Source organism: Sylvia atricapilla, chromosome 10, assembly GCF_009819655.1.
Source record: "Sylvia atricapilla isolate bSylAtr1 chromosome 10, bSylAtr1.pri, whole genome shotgun sequence".
Taxonomy (NCBI): Eukaryota; Metazoa; Chordata; class Aves; order Passeriformes; family Sylviidae; genus Sylvia; species Sylvia atricapilla.
In genome coordinates, this window is record NC_089149.1 from 23,268,244 (window position 1) to 23,289,492 (window position 21,249).

At 36.1% G+C, this 21,249-nt stretch overlaps 1 protein-coding gene across 1 annotated transcript in view; it reads right to left on the reverse strand.

The window, feature by feature from the left end:
- The window catches only part of DNER (delta/notch like EGF repeat containing), a 95,179-nt gene extending 85,621 nt beyond the window's left edge, over positions 1-9,558 (reverse strand). Inside the window, exon 1 of the mRNA XM_066326511.1 lies at positions 9,520-9,558. Within this exon, the coding sequence (XP_066182608.1) occupies positions 9,520-9,558 (39 nt within the window). The remainder of the gene's footprint in view (positions 1-9,519) is intronic.
- Positions 9,559-21,249: the final 11,691 nt, after the last annotated feature.

Consider the following 21,249-nt stretch of genomic DNA (forward strand, 5'->3'; position numbering starts at 1 on the left):
GGGAGGGAAGGGCTAGGAGTAAATAAACTGAAAGACAACTAAGGCTGTTGTCAAAAAATATTTGAGAGGAAAAGCAAAATATGAAAGAGAAACAGTTACAATATAAATTATTTTATAAATACTAAACATATGAACAGCCTAGTTAAAACCAAAAATATGTTCCATAGATCACTTGGTTCAGTGTGCATTACTGTCATCTGCCTTAAAAACTGTAGTTGGAAAAACGCACCAGAAATTTTCCTGTTTTTTTCTGGTTCTTACAGCAGTGATAACTTCCAAAATAATAACACAGTACATAGCAGATTAGGTGGTGTTAGAGAAAATATCCGATGTAAGAGTCATGGAGCAGTAGCTCATCTACTTTCATATAATACAAAATAAAATTTCTTCACTTTCGCATTCAAAATCATCCTGAGATTGTTAGAATGGGGCACATCTCTGTGATTTAATGTCGGTCCATCCTATGAAGGCTCTCATAGTCTTACAGTGTAATCTGCTTAACTGTAATAGAAATGTGGCTTTATGCAAGAGGAGGGGAAAAAAGAGAAAATCACACATGTGAAATCTGCTCCCTCTGCCTGTCCAGCAGCAAGAGTGTTTGCCTTATCTTTAGGATGAGATGTTTCTATCTTGCAGCTGACCTTTTATTGCATCAGCTTCATCCATTGTTCCCTTTCTTACCTTGTTGCATTCACCCTCCTTTCCCACATTGATAAAATGGGAGAATGTCACATTTCACTGAGGTGCTTGTTGATCTAAGTAGGAATTTACTCCTTTCACAATCCTCTTAGATCTAAATGCATTACAGTGTGTTTTGGTAATTAGGGAACGTGTCACTCTCAAGCAAAGGTGTCTGTAACTCATTCTTGAGTTTCGTGAGTTCACAAACTTTCATTTCAGACTGTGTCTGCTGCAGGTCACAGCTTTGCCCCTATTTTAGGCAAAGACAAAAACTCCTCTATCACTCTAACCCAAATTCTTAAAATATGTCTTTGTGGAAATAGATCCCCTTCTAAAAATCTGCTGTAACTGCACAATTACACATTGAGAAACTTTGATAGTGTATAACAACATTCAGGCACAATTCTAATTTGCTCCTTGAAATGTAAAGCTTACAATTATAGATTTCTTTTAGAGAAAATGCAGCTTAATTTCTCCAGAAATTTCTTATGGAGAAGATGGGAAACTAGTTAATTCCATGCTGGTTAAGAGAACTTTAGACATAAAGAAAAAAAATTTTAAAAGTATACCTTTTTGTCTATATCTGTCCCAAAAATATTCCAGTTGAAAATACGTTCAAATTTTCTTTTTTTTTTTTTTTTTTTTTTTTTTACTCAGAACCCTTGAATCTTACAGGACACAGAAGATTATGGGAGACTTTTTATATTTACTTATAAATAAAACAGAAGTGGATTTACATTTTGTTCCTCTTATTTGATACAGTAACTTTTTCAGGATAAGACAGAAGTCATACACAAATCTTGTAGGCTAAAAACACATACTTAAATTATTGGTAAAAAAAAAGTAAAACTTGATAGTTGGCCCTGCATCCAACATTTACATCCAAAACTTGATACTCATTGGCATACATCCCCATCATTTCCTATGTTGAAATCTCGCATTTTCTTCAGATCACTTTGTTTTCAGTGAATGAGGACAAAGATTTAATTGTGAGTTTTAGGCACACACATATCAGAATTCACCTCTTATTGTTGGTGTACCAGCTGCTTATAATTTCACCACACTAAGTCTTTGGACTATGTTCAAAATCTTTTTTTTTATTCATATAATGATAAAATACTACTTTAATCTAAGCCAGACTTGGCCTTTTAGTGCTACCATGAATACATGCTTTAGTAATGACCTGTTGAATTTTATTTGGATTCTCTGTTACGGGGATCATCATAATTTTGGAATCTCTCAAAGATCAAAGAAAACCCTACAAATTAATTATATTGTTAATCCACTTGCTTCTAGATTCTGCTAAACCAAAATCCCCTTGGTTCTACAGAGATGATTTCATACACTCCAGGATATCCTTGACTGCTAAATACTACATGTCTAAAAGCCAACAAGAAGGTGCCTAAAATGAGGGAGAGAAGGTGAGAACCTTTCCAATATTCAGTCTCCTGCAGTGATTATACCTGCAAAATTTTTAAATATTCACTAACATTTGTTCTACCTGGATTCTATGGAAAAACTTGGTAGGCACAGAGAGCCTCTGCATTTCAAAGTGTCTGAATCCATGAACATCACAAAATGTCTTCCACCCAGAAAGGAAAGGCCATAAAGTATAATGTCTTAAATCCTAACTGAGGCTTTGCTAATCAAACTTTTGGATTAAAAGTTTTACCCAATTAGCTCCCTATTAAAAGATATGGTTACTGAATTTTCACATTTCCTTTCCAATTGCTTCCTCTAATCTGATTTCTGTCCATGGGTTCTTGTGGTGACCTATATAAAATGACAAAGTCTCATTATCAGAATTCTGCAGCACCCAGAACTGGCTGTAATTGATGAACTGAAGCCACAGCTTGAGCAAGAGCCTGTACATGTGAAGTCAGGCAGGAAGGTGTTCCTTTGAAATAAGACAGAAATGGACTGCTCTCACCAGGGCTTTGAAAACAGGGGTTGGTAAAAATGTGAAGTTCTATTATACAAGAATAAGGATGATGTAGGGGGGAAAAAAACCCTCGACTTGATACTTTTATCCTCCTAATCTCTTTCTGCCCATCCAGGCAGTCATCTGCCACCCCTCACAGATTTCCTGTGCTTACAAAGGAAGAAGAAAACAAATGTAACTTCTGCCGACATTGTAGGTAGCGAAGGGGACACTTCATACCCCATAAAAATTAATGAGTAAGTCTAGTCATGGAAAAGCCATAGAATTCCTAGAACTCTAGAAAGGACATACACAGACATCATCCAAAAAAATAGCTCATGAGTTATCTTAGATTGCCACTTCACATGTCCTCTAACTAGTGGGCCAGCATTGTTCAGCAGAACACGCAGGGCACAACACAAAATATTTTCAGCCTTTGAGAGCACATAAAATTACTGAGTATATTACTTTCATCTTATTAACTGAAAGCAAAGTGGCAAGACAATAGTTCCATCCTCCTACCTAATTCTCTTGAAATCTTGAGTACTCTTGGAACCTGCATTGTGTGTGGACTACTTTCTTAGATGCATCAAACATGCTGATCTTCAAGTGTTTACAATGCCAAAAGGATCCAGCCTTGATGCCCACATTTTCTCTCCATTGTGACTGAACTTTAATATGAGGAGCTCTATTCTCAGTCACCCCAAAGATGACTTCCTCCATGTGTGAAGGAAACTTCCTCCAAGTGAAAGAAACTTCCAAGGAAACGTCTCCAAACTCTTTCTGTTCTGATTAAAAAATTCTTTTCTTTTAGCTATAAGTTTGTTCTTTAGGCTTAGAATTGAGTATTGCTGTTCCAATTTTTATGAACCCCCAGTACTGGCAATTCTAATGGATCTTCAGGGCTTTGACAGCAGCAAACAATTCTTCAGACTTTCTTAGATTACCTCCAATATTTAAGTGTCTATAACATGAGACACTTTATTTGTACATTAACGTATCTTGGCTACACCTGACAAAAAAATCTCCAGTTACATGCATTTCCATTAGGAAGCCATCACAAAGTTCACCCGTGTCAAAACACTTGGGGTTATCAGTAAGTAGAGTAAAACAGCAAGATTTTCATCATCTAACAATGACTTAGATAGAACTCTTCGCCCCGTCTATAATCTATGCTTAAGGGTCATAACTAGGGTTAAAAGAAAAAAAAAATACTTTAAGGATATTTTAACGTGTTCACTGTTTCAGAGCAAAACAGTACTGACAGCAGCAACTGAAAAGCATCAAACTTCAGCCAAAACAGGCACAATGTGGATTTTGCTTTATAGCCTTATACCGTATAATACAAATGTCATCTGCATGTGTGCTGTCATAAAACATTGAAAACCAAGCTTTTGTGCCTCAAAAAGATATCAAATTAGATTAATTTAATCAGCTTTATTTTCCATTTTTCCACATACAAGCTGTGCTGCCTATTAAGTGGGACTACAAAAAACATAATTTGGTTTAAATTGCATGTGTCATGTGGAAGTAAAAGGTTGATAACATGTTTTATAGTCAATTTTGTTATAGAAAAAATCATAGACAAATTGCTCTAGATATGGCTCCTGTTTGTAAGTGACAGGTATAAAATGTTGGGACATAAAAAATGATATTTCAAAAATTTCATTTTAATAAAACAACTTAATTTTACCTCTCTGTGACCAAGAAGTAATTTTTCCACAAAAATGTTCTAAGAAGTATGAAAACTCTCAAAAAATGTGTACTTCAACAATTTCAAAGTTCCTTTGTACAAAGATGGACTTAAATAAGACCATGTTCTTTCTGGATCTTACACTGAAATTCATAAACACATTGAAAAACCCTACTAGAAACCACTTTGTCAGCGTCTTAGCTTGCAGCAATTAACCTCATCAAACTCATTAATTTGTTTCAGAAATCTGTTTGCTCCTTACTTTTGCTCCAATTGCCACCAATGAACCCTTCATAACTCTAGTAAGTTAAAAAAAAAAAAGTAAAAAGCAATAAGTAAAATGAAAAAAAACACATGGGAAAAAAGCTTTTCCTTGTTCCTTCAAACAAGTGCATTTATACACTTTGAAAACAATTATACAGAATAGTACCCATATTTTATAAATAACTGTAGTTACAGCTGCAACCCTCCTGCACTTGTGTAATCCTCAGAAATACATCCCTTCTGAAAAATGATATTTACCAGTAAATTTACATGCCAATGCCTCCAAATACATCCGCAGACATAAGAGGATAACACTGTAATGCAGAAAGAACTTTTTCAAGACTAAAGCATGGACCATCAACATCACCTTTTTTTTTTTTTTTTTTTTTTTTTTTTTTTTTTTTTTTAATTAAAATTGTGCATACCTTTTTGGTATGTGCTCCAAATCCACTGATTCAACAGAAGTACATTTTCCTAACAAGGCTGTTGCATCCTTAAAAGACATTCAAATATATTTCTGTATTTTCAAGAGATAAACAACTCATTTGCAGCTCGCCTTTTTAAAATTATATAGAGCATTGCGCTGTATCACATTATAAACAGGAACTACTTATTATAAATACATATAAGAAATGAACATTCCTAAAATTTAATGAGCAAAACTGTGATCTGCGTGCTGCGGTTCATTAGGATCTGATATGAAAAGCAAAAAACACCACAGCTCAAAATTAAAAACTGTGGGTTTATATTAGTTCTTTTAGGGCTCCCCATATTTTAACTGCAGTGGGAAATGGATATAAGAAGACAGATGCTGTAAGTTCAGTTCATTACTATCAGCTCTGCATTATTTCCCTATCATCCTGGCACCATGAAGATTGATTGCTACTCTATTCCTTTAGATGCATGTGGATTTGAAAAAAAGATTTTGTTTTCTCTACCATATTTCAGAAATCTTAGTATTTTTCTTTTTTCTCACATTTCTTTACATTCATGGCACATTTCACAAAACTCGTCTCAACATTTTCTCCTGCAGCAGAGGAACAAAAATGATTAGCAGTTTTGATTGAACTCTGTCATGTCTCCAAAGCAGCAGAAAAGTGTTTCACATGGGCAGAGCAGTGCTGCACTTCCCAGAAAAGAGCTACATTAGGTCCAGAACAGTGGCCAAAACAAAGCTGCCATCATGATCCAAGAATGAGGATAAGTTTCACTGTAGATGTGTGTAAGTAAGACAGAGAAGATAAAAGCATTCAAGTTAAAAAGCATGCACTAGGAAATACTCTCACAAACTACAACTGACCTCTTCATCAAGCAGCTTATTTTCAGTACCATATGAAAGCTCAGCCTGTTTATTGAACTTTAAAGTAAAAAAAAAACCAAGATTTACACTTAATAATACAATCTTTTGGGTAAGAACAGAATTATTGTGGTCTGGGAGATTTTTTATTTTTAAAATCTACTTTATTGCAGTAGAACAAAGTTTGCCTTGTCATATTTCAAGGCTGTATAATTTGGTTCTTTATCTCATGTCACATAAAACTTTAGATATCTCTGAACTGCCTTAATTTGCCAAAGAAGTACACCTCTACACTTTGTAAAAGCAAAGAGAGAAAAAAAGTATGCGTACTTTTATATAAAATTAATTTTAACCAAAAATTTATCTTTCATCAGATACTATCACGAGGTTTCATTTGGGGATATCCACTGGAGGAAACAACAATTTGAATATGTAAATAATGGAAGAGGATGCCCATTCGTAGCCCGACAGCTACTTTGCTCTGCAGTTTGCAAAACATGTATTAGTCAAAAGTGGATAATAATGCTAAGAATTACATTTATATAAAATCTTCTATAACTAGAAAATTCTGTTTATACAGCAACCGTGAACCACTGATACAGGGTTAGGAGAATGTAGGCAATTCCCATGGAATCTGGTTACTGAAGTCATGCCAGGTTAACTGAACTAGCTTTTGTTAAGCTAATACATTCTTTGTGCAGGGACTCTTCTATAATAGGTTTTCAAACAGTTATTTCAACTTAAATTGTGTCTGTGAAGTTGTGCTGTTCCCATTTTATGAGAATTTCATATAATCCTGCTAAAGAGAACTCTTGATTCAAACTCCTGCACTTCCATTGCTGCAGGCAGACATGGAGAGGCAGATAGGGAGGAGGATTATTAGACTGGAGACAGGCAGCTTTCCCATTTACTTCCAAAGACAGCCACAAATATTTCTTGCTCATGTGTTATTAAGCAAGCCTTTAACACTACTTTTTCTGCACTGTCATGAAAAACCAATCATGAAGCAAACACTGGTAAGGTCTTTATGTCTCACCATCCATTTTCTTTTGTGACTAACTGGAGGCCTTTTCATACAGGAAACACTCCTTCCTTCTGTGTCTATGCAAGTACAGCAGGATTCTCATTCGCTGGTAAGTGTATAGATGCTACAAACATGCATGAACTATTATATGCAGAATTACAAGAAAATGATGGTCTTGGTTGACTACCATGGCTGCAAGGTCAGAATCCTACATGGGAGGTTATTGCAGTCAGCTCAAATGACCCAAATTTGACAGGCTATGCCAACTCCAGCCCTTCCCAGGCTAAATCAATGTGAACAGCTCTCAACAGGAGCGTAAGAGCTCCAGAGTGTGTTTTACACTGCCTGCCTAAAACCATCTGACCCAGGAAGGATACACCTCACTGATCATTGTTATCTGGGAGGGAGTCTACGGCCACGGGAAACAGGCTTATAACTCAGAAGTTCTGTCTGAAGGTAGCTTAGGAAAAAATATATTTTGCTTTTCAGCTGTCGTATCTGAGAATATCTACCACGAGAATGCCTAAATGCAAGAGCTTTGTATGTTATGTTACATCCTTAAAGACCGCTAAAAATTTAACTAGCTGGAATCTAAAACATGTGACCCTAAATTGAGAAGCTGCTAAATAAAACATGTAGGAACACACTCAAAGCTTTCATCTGGAATTCTATTGTGGCCATTCTATATTTGGAGCTTGAATGTCTCAAGAATTACCTCAGGTAACCTATCAAAAAAACCCTCCTGGGGGCGGGGGGAAAAGGGTGGGGCGAGCCAGTGGCTCTAGGAGGAAAAATAAAAATAAATCCCCTTTTTAAACCTGCAGCCTACATGAACTGTAGTAGTAAACAAGGAGTTTGAAGCACATTTTGTCACAGCCAATAGTTTACCTAATTAAGTTGGGGGTTCACTATCATTTAGCATTGTTTCACTCTTAAGTGGATATCCAGAGTGAACAGCCAGCTGTCAGAAAGTGACAGAGGTGAATATTAATGCATGTTGGGGGGAAAAAAAGCCCAAGAGCTTTGCTGTTACACTAAGTTACACTAAGTTCTTACTTATTTATTTATATTAAAACACATTCCCCCATTTTTGGGGCTGAAAATTCCAAAATAATCCCTCATTTCATTACTTTTTAACTAATATGTGGCAACCATCACAGCTCCAGCCAACAATAGGCAAGGGTGGTGAATTGGGGGGGGGAGGGGGTCCCCACTATTAGATCATTCAGTTAATTGATGCTGATTGATGCTGATATATGAACCCATACATGTAGGAGTAATCAAATCCTGATAGTCTGATAGAAGGGGTAATTGAAGACACACTTTTCCTGATAGAATCTGCATACTCCAGGAGCAAGAACAAGGCAACACTTAACAGCCTCTGGTCATGAGCTTTACCAGCTTCAGAAGCTTCTCATTAACTTTTCCTCTGTGGCAGAACTTAGTTTTGCAGAAATTACACTGAAAAGGTGCTTCTCTATCCAATTTCAAGACAATTAAAATGTGCATGCACCTGAAACAATAAAAATTATTGGTTATGACAGCACAACACAAGATTTTGGAAAACAATTTCTTCTGAAAGTTTTTCTAATAATTTCTTGCAACTTCTTCAGTCCTGTCCCATATAATCTTCAGCAATTTCAATACTATGTTGGACTGTTATTGAAACATTCCAGATTTTTAGACAGGGCAATGCTGATTAGACTAATCTTTTCAATTAAATTTTCACCTGCCCAATATTAGTACATTATTTATAAGCTGTTTGCTGGTTTACAATGTTTATCCATTAAACCAAGTAAGTCCTTTCAATGATATTTGTTTGACTTGAGACCAAGACACTATTTAATATTCAACCCAAAAAAAGGCTGCAGTAAAGGACAGTAACAAAACTGTTTGACATCAAAAGTTGTTTTAGCAATTGTGGAACTATGAGTAAAAAGCAGTAACAGCAACATAAAAATCACTGAGTAAAAAGTGGGGTTACTTTCTTGTTAGAAGAATATGGCTTACAGAATAAAAATATTGGAGAAATATCGCTTCATGTGTATTTGTTTTCACTCCCTGTCAAACACAGATCTTCTAGTAAACAAAGCAATTTGAAGGTAGCTTTTTTGAATCTTTTATTAAAATTATCATATCGTCCTTGAGTTTCTCCTAGAAATCATTTTTCTTACACATCCTCCAAAAGACCTGAAGTTGAATTCTCCCATCAGTGTAAACCCATACATCATGCATATGATGATAGTCAAATCAAAGAACAAAAATTTAATCTAAATTTTCTTATCTGCAACCTGACCTGACAAAATTATTTCTCTTTCCACTAGATCATACAATTTTGTCTATCTAGCTGCTGATATTTCATGAAAGGAAATGTTCCTTTTTTTTTTGAGAGTACGAAAAAAGAATGCCATTGAAATTCTCCATATTTCAATGTGAAACAATGCCCACATCTAATAGGCAGTATTTTTATCAGCACAAAGATTTTGTTCAATAATAAATTCTCAAGCAGATTATGATGAAACAGTAGGGATTTTTGTTGTTGTTGTTTGGTTGCGGGTTTTTCTTTTAAGTACAAAATAATTTAGGGTATCTACTTACATCTTACTAAACCAAGTACAGACTAGTCCTGACTGTCATACCTTTGGATCCAATTTCTCCATAATGCCAGGCTTCCCCATTTCTATTCAAATCACAAGCCATAATTGAGAATTCATTATCCATTAAATCTTATGTGTAGGACCATTTACTTTTTAATGAAACCAAAATAAAACAACATAGCAGAAAATGTTCCCTAGCTTACAAACATACCTTCATTAAACCTACTTTTTTAATTAAAAATATGATATTAAAGTCAGGTCTAATGTAACTTGTAAGATCTAAAACCCCAAGTAAATACTTTGATAAAAACTTATTAAAAACATTTGTTACTACCTCATTAACTTCTGTGCTTGTCAAATGTGTCTATTAAAGAATGTTAAAATTTAATCTTATATCTACCTATTAAAAAGCAGAAAGCAAAGAGACAAATGAAAGAACAAGACATTATTACTAGAAGCCTGAAGCAATCGAGGCAGTGATAGTGATAGCAAATTTTGCCACCTCGAGAATATTGAGGCATGTTATACAAAATGGAGAGTCAGATACTTCTGGAGACAGAAAGAGACGAGTAAAATAATACACTTCTAGAGTTATGAGAAATATTATTTCTTTAATACTAAGCAAGGAATGTTTCTTACTATTTTTTACTTTCTATATAACATGGAGCAAGATTGAGAAGTATTATTAAAGGAGATAAGCAAGCCCATAAATAAACTGAGACTAATGAGGAATTGTCACCAAACACCACCTTTGATATGGAAGAAAAAAATCTCAAAAATTGTTCCAAGTAGGAGAAATTAAAGTGACATTATACTGTGCTACCCCACTGCCACAAAACAAAAAAGACATCAAAACAAAAGAACACATTTCAGAATTAGAAAAACCTTGACACTAGGGTTCAAAATCAGAAAATTTGCTTTCCTGTAATTTAGGGAAAAAGAAATCTTGTTTGTTGATTTTAACATAATCCTGTTCCCAATAGATGTAAATTATTTCGTTTCTTATATCTGTTTCACATGAAATGCAATGGAATAGGAATACTGTCACTGCATATGCTGCTGGTAATATCAGTTATTATTTTTTTGCCTTACAACACTCTAATTTCAAGCACACAACTCAATAAGCACTGCAGCTTTCAGGCCAAAAACTTTTCCTTTCAACTGTCACAAAACTTCAAAAGATTTCATATTTTAAAGTGTCTAGGAATACATGCTTGGTTTATTACATCAAAGAAGCAGTTCACTGTCAACCCTGCATCTGGACAATACTCAGCATTCATGGAAGAAGTAAAAGCTAGAAAACTTCTTTTCCTGATAATGGACACTATAATCTGAAACGCTTGATTGTTTTGAAGAGAAACTATCACTATTAGCTGAAACTGTGCAATCCAGCAAAACAACTCAACCTTAGTGGCAGCACAGAATTCAGATAATGTGACAAGGAAGCTGGACAGCATTCCAGCCCAAAGCAGAAATTTTGTATTTCATCTGATAAAAGTAAACCCGAATATAAAGTCATAAATATTTTTTACTCATTTTGAACACAGATGCAGAGACATGTGCAAGCCATGTTGCAGAAATCAATCAATTATTTGAGTTTTAGCTGACAATGTAATTTCTTAAACTAGAATTTCTTCCTCATCTAACCTGAGTGCTACCATCCATTGCAGTAACACAGTAAGCAAAGCAAGCCCTTTCTCTAAGTGAACTTCCATCCTTCTTTCTCCTTTTTCATTCCCCCTCCCTTTCTTTACTGTGAGAGATCATCCTGTAAATAGAAGATTGAAATAAACAATCTCTGCACAGTCAAGCATATGCCAAAAATTTCTGTTGTTGTTAAAATCAGTAGATTGAAAATTAAATGGTTAAACATTTTAATTCCCAATGATTCACTCATTTATAACAGGAAAATAATGTCTTAGCTTTTTCCCCGCACAGAAAAATATCAGAATGACCTACTGTTAACATTTTTACAATTAAAGATACAGGGCAAACTACACTCGTTTCCTCCTACTCATAAACAAGTTAGAAAACCTCCAGGCCTAACTCAATAGTTCCTAATTTTATAAACCTCTCTCCGTTTAATTTTAACATAAGAGGTGACAATAAATTTGCTTTACTGACTGTGCACATCTCAAACAGCTCTAAAATGCAAACAATGAGGTGAGTATTCTGCAGGAGTACGAAGGAAAGGATGCAGATGGCAGTGCAGGGAGAATTTGTGCTACAGATGGAAGTATTTCCCAGACTGAAGGCCTTTGTTAATCACTGAATTGTGCCCCTGAGCGCGGTGTTTTCATCCCGCGGCTCCCCCGGGATCAGCATCAGCAGCGGGCCAAGCCCAGGGGCAGCCCTGATGTCCCCAAGGAATGCCCGGGGCAGGACGGGCAGCTCGGCTGGGAGCTCACCTGCTGGACCTCACCTGCTGGGAACTCACCTGCTGGGAGCTCACCTGCTGGGAACTCACCTGCTGGGAACTCACCTGCTGGGAACTCACCTGCTGGGAGCTCACCTGCTGGGAGCTCACCTGCTGGGAACTCACCTGCTGGACCTCACCTGCTGGAACTCACCTGCTGGGAACTCACCTGCTGGGAACTCACCTGCTGGAACTCACCTGCTGGGAACTCACCTGCTGGGATCTCACCTGCTGGGAACTCACCTGCTGGACCTCACCTGCTGGGAGCTCACCTGCTGGACCTCACCTGCTGGGAACTCACCTGCTGGAACTCACCTGCTGGAGCTCACCTGCCGGGAACTCACCTGCTGGGAGCTCACCTGCTGGAACTCACCTGGCCCTCGGCCCTGGGAATCACATCCCTGGTGGGGCCACAGCTGGGAACAGCTGCACTTCACAGACCTGGCCAGGACACGGCTCCTGCAGTAGTACCGCCGAGCACCAAGGCACCAACCTCACCTCTGAATAAAGGGGTGCCTACAAAAAGCCGCTCAGTACTGGTGTTGAGCAACAGTAGTAGTACCTTGGGCTCTAGGAGACAGTCTGTGTGCCTTCTGCAAAATCCTCTGAAGAAAGAATTGTTCTGCACTGTTAAGTCTTTCTATTATACATTCTCTATTATTAGATATTGCTATTTTAAGTTCTTCTCCAGGTCTTACAACAATACTGTATAAACAGACTTCACACTGATAGCATTTAATTGCTTTGCATGTGCATTGGTTAATGCATGGATGATTGGAGCAACTGAGAGCCAGAGGTGCTCCTCAGTTTCCATCCCTTTAGAACTCAGGAAAATCCAGTGAAATAAAGCAATGATTCTCAGCTGGAATCATGCAGTCTGAAACCATCCAGTCTTCTGAAAAAAGAAAGCATGTAAAACATGCATCTGATTCTAGGGTTAAACAGGTATCACTTTGAGACTTTTGGACTATCAATATGACATGAATGCATATTTTAAAACAGCAAGAACGCTTACTTTGTGGATGTCTATAGAACCAAAGCATTTATAAGCAATTATTCCAAATGATGGATTACAATTTAGAAAGTTTATTTCATTCTTTAAAAAACTAAGCATTCAACCATTCAGTTAAGACAGCACCAATAATTTCCCCAAAGAAACTTAGATAAGAATATACAATGTCCATTTATGTGTCTAGTGAAGAAGCATTTCTTTTGAGAAATCAAATTGGTTTTTTGACTTTTTATCATCATACGGATCTATTTTACAACAATGAAAAAAAGACTTTTTCTTTCTGAATTACACATATGCAAAATGCAAACATAGATAAAACACTATGCTTTTTACAGGAATAAGATAGTTCTGAATGTCTAAGAAGCAGAGTTGAATTATGCTTCAAGATAAACAGAACAATGCTTATCATTCAGTGCTTTTCACTGTATTGCAAAACTATTATCATATAAATTATATATAATATGAAAAAAACCTTAATTTTAGAAGCCAGATACACAGAAGTACTTGTAACTAATTAGTTACCCATATTCAGAATGAAACAGGATCTTTTAATGCTAATTCTAAGGAGACAAAGACCTTGAATTAGGACATACTTTAGCACAATCTCATGGAAACCTAAATTTACTGAAATGTGAGGGTAATTTTGCCAGATAAACACCTAAGAGACTCTCAGGGCACCAGTCTCAAAACTGGTATCATTGAACCCTTTTACTGGTCTTACCAGCTGGCCTGAATTGACAGGAAAGGGGAAAAGCAAGAGGTTCTGTTAAAGGACCTGACATTGACTGCTGTATAAATCAAAACACATCAATTGCAAAACTACCATTTCCAAATCTCTGATTTTAAAAACTTGCTAACTGGAATTTAACTTGTAGTTTTCATATGTGTTCCTAAAGAAGAGATGACATTCAGATGACATTCTGATAACTATTGGAATATTTTTTTATTACAACAGCTATTACATCAAGTTCAAAACCTTTTGTTAGAAATGTCAACTCATTATACAAATTTCTTTGTCTAAATAGTTACATCTTACATATACATATTATGGTTCCTAAATTTTGTATATTTTGTTTAAAAGTTATGAAGTGCTTCTTATTGCTAATTAAAAAACAGATGCTAGGATAAACCTTGTCAGTCTATATGATAGCTCCTTTTTTAAATGAACTATCTGATTTTTTCCTTCAGCAACCCAGACACCTAAAATTAAATTGCAGAGGAATAGAGATATGAGCAAGGTCTACCTTTTCCATACTGATGTACCAACCATGAAGCTATTAGAGCACCAGGCCTGGCTTCTTTCAGACAATGCACACTCATCTGTATGGAGATTCTCCTGGAGAAATCTCATTCTCTGCATCAGATCAAGTTACAGAAGTCTGTGTTGGCATGGGAGCTAGAGTGGCAAGGAGAAACAGCCATTATTATTACAAATAATAAATTAAATTTCTTATTTCCAAGAAATGCCATTTATTATTTGTAAATAAATAATTATATATATATATATATATTTTATATATATATATATATGTATAATTGTTATTAATAAAGGAAAAATTTACTTCAACCAAGTCCAGAAAAGGCAATTGGCTGATGATCAAATATTGACTTGCAATTTGTAGGCAAACAGCTGGGAGAAAGCTGGATGTGCATCAGCCTTTACAGAGAGCTGACCTGGCAGCCAGGGCAGCCAGGGAAAAATGCACAGAAAAAGATTTCTGCATCTGTAGGTTACTGTAATTAGTAAAGAGCCTTCTGTGAATCTTCCTAAGACACAAAAGCAGAACTGGCTCATTTTATTCATATCAAATAAGAAAATTCCATGTGAACAATTTGATGACTACATTCAGCTTTCAGTTGTTAGCAGATTTTTTAGGGTGGAAACTAAGCAGACTACAGATGGGGAAAACATTGGAGCTGGCTCAGCAGGGTTAATTCTGGCATGATGCTGCATTACCAGTCAGCTGCAGTGCCTCAGCACCACACTCCAGGGACTGGGGTAATTGTGCATGGAGCTGGCAGGGAGTCAGGAGCTTTGTTAGCTCCTGATCAGCATTAACCGTTCTAAATAAAGCTCAGCTCCACACAGACAAATGTAGGTGACTCCACATGATCCTCCTCACCCTGGATGATTCTTCCATGTGGAGTATGCTGTTTCCCCAATAACAGATAATGCAAAGTGACTATTAGCACGAGAAAGATTTTGTCCAAAGCTCTTCCACTCCAGTTTTAGTCCTTCTGTACAAAACTTCCCAAAAATGTACAAAGAAAGGAGGAAGTTAGTATAAGAACCTTTGCATTGTCACAGGTGCATAAACAAAATTCTGCAATAAAGTGAAAAATAGAATTTGCATTTGTGTGCTTATTATTTCAGAGTGAAAATATTTCATCATAATGAGATGAGTTTTAACCATTACTGAGAATTCCATAAGGTTATAGTCCACACAAAGGAACACTGTCAGGGATTCAGAACCACTCTACAGAAATTAAGGCAAACTAAACAATTTACCAGAATAACATCCTGGAACAAGGTAAACTGGTAAAATTTAAAATAAAAGGGTGACAAAATGAAGGCCTAAATACAAAGGGAGACCAAATTAAGACCTTGGCACAACTAAACATAGAATCAAAATGCACCAGATTTCTGGAAGATTGACTAAAACACTTCTAGAATAAAACTGATAGGGACAATACGGAAAGTAATTAGTATCAGCCAATAAAAATCTACAGTACATATCAGCTCTGATAAGCCCTAAAAGGTCACCATATTCAAGAAATGTTAAATTGTTCAAGAAAGTTTGCAATATTAGGAATGAAAAATACAGAGCCCATTTTATGGTCTCAATTTCTATATTTTTCTTATAAGATCAAGAGATTTCCAAAGTGAAAGGTGAGCATATCTTATTCCAACATTATAGAGATACAGGAACTTTTGATGTTGAAGTAAATAGTGAGAAAATTTCTAGGGGCAGATTACAAATCATGCCTTGCAATATCAAGTTTCCAAAGCTTCAGACTGAAAAACAACTATCTGGCAGGAGACAAGGAGAAAAAGCAGGGTGAGGACAGGATTTTTTTTCTTCTATCTATTAATTATTTGTAGACAGAACTATTTTATCTGAATTGACATATAATGTGGTCTTGCAGATACTGATCACTATTGCAGTCTATTGATCCAATCCACAATCAGCTAAGTGCAATGGAAACAGTCTTTAATTAGGAATTTAAATATGCCTGTAAAACAGATTCTTCTTTCTTTCTTTCTTTCTTATTCATTCATCTCATCTTGAATCATATAAAATCTTTTGTCTTCACATAGAATCCAACATAGAACTCACCCTATAGTGATATACAATGAAAACATTAAAAAAATTTAAAAAGCATAAAACTCAAGGGCACCTAGAACAAACTGTGCCTACCACATCTCTACAGGACAGCATATGACTCAAGGTTTCAGAGCAAGGCCTCTGAGCTGCACTGCTCTATTCAAGCCATTTCAGAAAGCTGCCTGCAGAAATGAGCTTCTTGAAGACTGTCAGCAGCACCACAGTCCACTGCAAAAAAAATTAAACCACCTTTGCCACACCATGGGGTACATCTGCATATATATATAAATAATGGGAGTCCAATTCAACTGTTAAGCTCAAATGCATCATAGTAGATAATTATTTTAAATGTTGCCAGAAAGAAGTTATTGTTACACAGCTTCCACAATAGATTATTCTAAATCTATTCCAAATCCCATACAAAAATGGAATCTCAGATTTTACCTACACGATCAATCTGCACTGAGTTATCACAAGTGTAGAAAAATAAGAAAGTTGCTATCTGTTCTAGTTAGTTGAAACAAAACAAGAAGATGCAGCACTAATGACAGTTCTTTTGTCATCTGATTTCCACAAAGCAGTTTTAATTTTATAGTAAAATATTGAAAACAAATTTGTTCAGAATGATGCCTCTGTGTCATGGGATTTTCAAGTACAATTCCCATTCTCAGCTAGCTTGGTGATAGGAGCCATCAACTTGCTCCAGGAACATTTTTCCAGAATAAACAGAAACAGTAAAACAATTAGGAATTCATAATTACAACTGGCAAAACTCATTGAAGGACTTAGTCCCTCAGAAATTCAATCTTATAAATAAAACCAAAACTTATCAGCAGTGAAGAATTATAAAGACTGACTCACAACATATTTAACAAAAAGGAATTTTAGAGAACTACTTTTCTAGAAGAATCCTCTCAGTCAATGTGGAATTAGAAGAGATGCGATCCACTCACACTTCCAAGCTGATGTAGATGACTGTGCAATATGACCTCAGCAAAAAGCACAGGACCTCCACATTAGTTATTGGCCAAAGCAGAAATGAGATCTAAAAACCATAAGGACCTAAATACACTCTGAAATAACAATATTACTTAAGAGTAATAAGGGAAATTATACGTGAATGTAAGGATTAAGAGGATAGTAAAACCAAGGAATCTACCAAATTTGTCAAGCATTGGGCAAGTTTTACTACATTTTTCAGAATTAAAATGTAGGCAATATTTCTAGCTGGTAAGTCACTGCTGAGGTTGCTGCTGAGCAAAAATATTTTACCTATAAGTCCATAATTCGTCTAATAGGAGTAAATGAAAACTAAGTGGATCACTCAAGTTAGTTCTCTAGCATTCACTGTGAAAATGCAAATCAGATTTGCTACAAAAAAAGAGGAAATAAGCATAAATATGATTATTATATTTGGAAATTTATCAGCAATGAAAACTATTTTTTCTCTAAATTATCTGCTTCTTGTATATCCCAATTCATACCTTAATGCCAAAAATTAGTTCTTAATATTTCTATTCATATGAAATCCTATGGTAGATGTCTAACTATGTCTGCTTCTGCATTAAAGAACAATACTGGCCTAAGAAGAAGCAAAATTCAAAAATCCATACAGATGGCTAAAAATAATGTGGGTTGCTGTATCCACATGAACAATAGTATATAACATTATAATAGGACCAGAGAAATTCACAATCCTTTCATACCTGTGAGAGTGCTAAGGACACCTGGAACACTATGCAGCAGCATAAATGCATTTATTCAGACCTGGAATATAGGTAGGTGCCAAAAGAAAGGCCAACAGTAAAATTCTCTGATACATTATGTGAATTCACCTAGCTGAGGCACAAAAAATTCAAACCAACTATCCTTTTAGTTATACCTAAAGAACTGTCAGTACTGAAGGGAAAATCCCACAATGCCATTGAAATGCAAGTGAAGCAAGAAAAGAAGCTATCAGACTTTTTCAGCATCTAAATCCTCTTTGTCTAAGAAGAAAATAACTATTTTTGGCAGCTAACTTTATTTATGCAACTCACAGTCAAAAGACAACACCAGAAGCAACAGAAATTACATTCCTGCAACTGAAGTGAACAGATGCCAAAGCATCAAACAAACTGGGAATTGAGCAGATGTTATTCTGATAAAGGTAGAGGAAAACCAGAAAAACATACCTAGAAAATAGTTCAAGTAGATTGCCTTCTACTGGCCTTTTGAAGTATATATTTACTCATCTAGCAAGTGTCCTCAAAGGTATTCCAAACCCTGTGAAGGTCAAAGGCCTGGGCAGCTTTGTGGTTCAGGAGCAGCGCTGCTGTGGATGTGATGTTAGACCAGGGTCCCAGCCCAGTTCTCCCTTTCCAAACCAGCCAACACAGTAATGCAAACTTCCTTTGCTTAAAGTGTATTTTGTACATGAAATCAAACTTCTCTAGCTGTCAAACTCCAGAGCACAGACACAAGTGCTTTGTGCTTAAGCCTGAATATATAATATTACCTCATTCTATGATGAATATCTATGGCAAATATTTCAGCTTATCTGTTACACAAGTTTAAAAGTCATTCATAAAGTTGAACTTTTGTCCTTTTTTCTTCCCCAATACTGCCTGTATTTCATGTCTTAACTAAAGAAATGCAAATACACAACATTGTATTCCATACTCATCTCCATCCCACTTACTTAATGAGGTTTAAAGGGACTATGAATGACTTATTATTCTACTCATCCATAATTGTAGTAGAATGACTGCAAATTAGTTTCTGCACTGAAACACCCCTACATACACTTTGGTTCCCTCTAGGTTTGACATGATTGTCTTTAGAAAGAAAGCAAATTCTTCTGAAATGAGGGATACAAGTTTCATCAGCTCAGCCTGATCAGCAATCAACCTAACACCTTTACAATTCCCTTGAAAAACAGAAAACCTCATCTCTGTTATTGCAAAAAGACTGAGAAAAATAAACTGTACAGATCAACAACTGGTACTCAACAGTTTTACAATTTTCTCCAAAATTAGATTAGGTAATGGCAAGGTTAACATCTAAATAAATTAACCATTAAACACTCAGGAACTTTTCTCTCCAAAAGTGATAGAAACTTCTAGCTGAACATAGGGGTTATCAGAAAATGACAATTCGTTGATTAAAATGAGTTTTGTGCCCGCAGCTCTGATCAGAGGAGGCCAAATCACAGATGTGTTTCTGACAGCCTCTTTCCCTTCCTACTGCAGCACTAATGCTCTGCTCCAAGATCAGGGAATGCTGCCCCTTGGAGCCCTCAGCTGCAGCCCCACTCTCAGAGTCAGAGAAGAGAATTCCAAAGCCATAAAACTGCCAGGGTAACTTGAAGTTCTCAAGACTTCACAGAACTGCCCTGCTCACTGCCAAGAAGTCTGGAAAAGCCTCTGCCAGCCAGCAGCTCTCAGAGCTCAGTAGCTGCTGGCAGAAAAGGCCCCACCTCCAAGTGGGGTGAACTTCCACACCGTAGGCATGGAGCTTAGAAAATCTGAGAATACAGAATAGAGCTGGACGCAAACGCATATTGGAAAAGAAAAATGTCTTCAGAACCAGAAATCTGAAGTTGGAAGATGCTGCAGTACTCATTACAAAGCGAAAAGCACATTCATCATGCAAAAATAACTAAGATGTTTTGTGTTTGCTGTATGTCACATACTAAGGTTTGTTAGCACAGCTATCATTCCAGAGTATCTTTCAAATTTTTAGTGTAATGATTTACATTATATCTCATGTAAACATAAAATATGGTTAAAACACTCTCAAATATGTTACATTAATGGACAAGCCTCCATGTTCCTAAATCAAAACCAGCGAAGCTTGGGCCATAGCCTGGTTTGCTAAACACTGCTTACCAGCAGGATGTGATAATCAGAGAGCTGTAACTGATAGATCTATCCTGCTGTTCTTAAGCAGGCCTTTGTGAAAAGGCAGAATCACTGTAACTATTGATCTATCTTTTCTCACTCACCTGCAGAAAAGAAAATGATGAAATTTGATGATTGCAGAGGAAGATGTTTAACTGGGGAGAAAGGTGTTTTGGAATCAAGTGGCACAGCTGACCTTGTTCCTGCATTCTTTCACCTTAGAGAATTTATTTGGTACATTCCAAGAAACCAAAGCTCAAATGGTTACTGAAATAACAATTTCTAAACTTACCTTTAATGTTTTCATAGACAAAGGAATGACTATGAGTTTACATCAGCTTTAAGTGGTATCACAGTCAAGCCCCAAGTAGCCTTCTAAAGATGTTCCACATTTTTAGAATCCCTCGTACAAGCCAGGTCCCCACAAACCCTCAGAAAGATTACCGAGAATTTCTATAACATCAGCTCAGTACCTTTCCATTACTTTTAAAAGGCAATATTTTAACATTAGAGTCTATTACAGTTATGTAAATTAAGTCAATTTGTCCTTCCTTCAATTAAACATGTTAATTTCCCAGAGGACTCAACACCATTTTCTTCAGTTTTCACATATGCCATCATCACACTGTAGCCTTAAAAGGAATTAATCAAGTATCTGATCTTACAGACCCTGCCTATGTCAGCAAACCTCATGTAACCCAACTCCCTGAAATTCAAAGACATTTTCAAATGAGAAAGTTTCTCAGATCCCCCCACACAAGAACACAATCTCAGTGTTCCATAGTCACAATAAACGCCAGAAAACTCTCTTGCGACCAGAGAGCAGAATTAGAAATCTCAACACAAAAGGCATTTAGCTCATTAACTATTATTAGACTTTTACACAGCCTTCTTCCTTCTGTTTAATGCTCAGTTTGTCTGAAAATGGTTAAATTTGCCTGAAAATCAGATTAGAATAGAAGTACAAATATATAGTCAATCACAAGTTATTAATAAGACTGCTAGGTGTCTTTTAGGTATGAAACCTAAAAGATTTGTTTTGGTTAGCCATTACAAAAATTTTTCTCATTAATTTGATTTTGATAAAGGTATTTAACAATTTACTTAATTTCTTCAGCAGAAGAAACCATACATCAC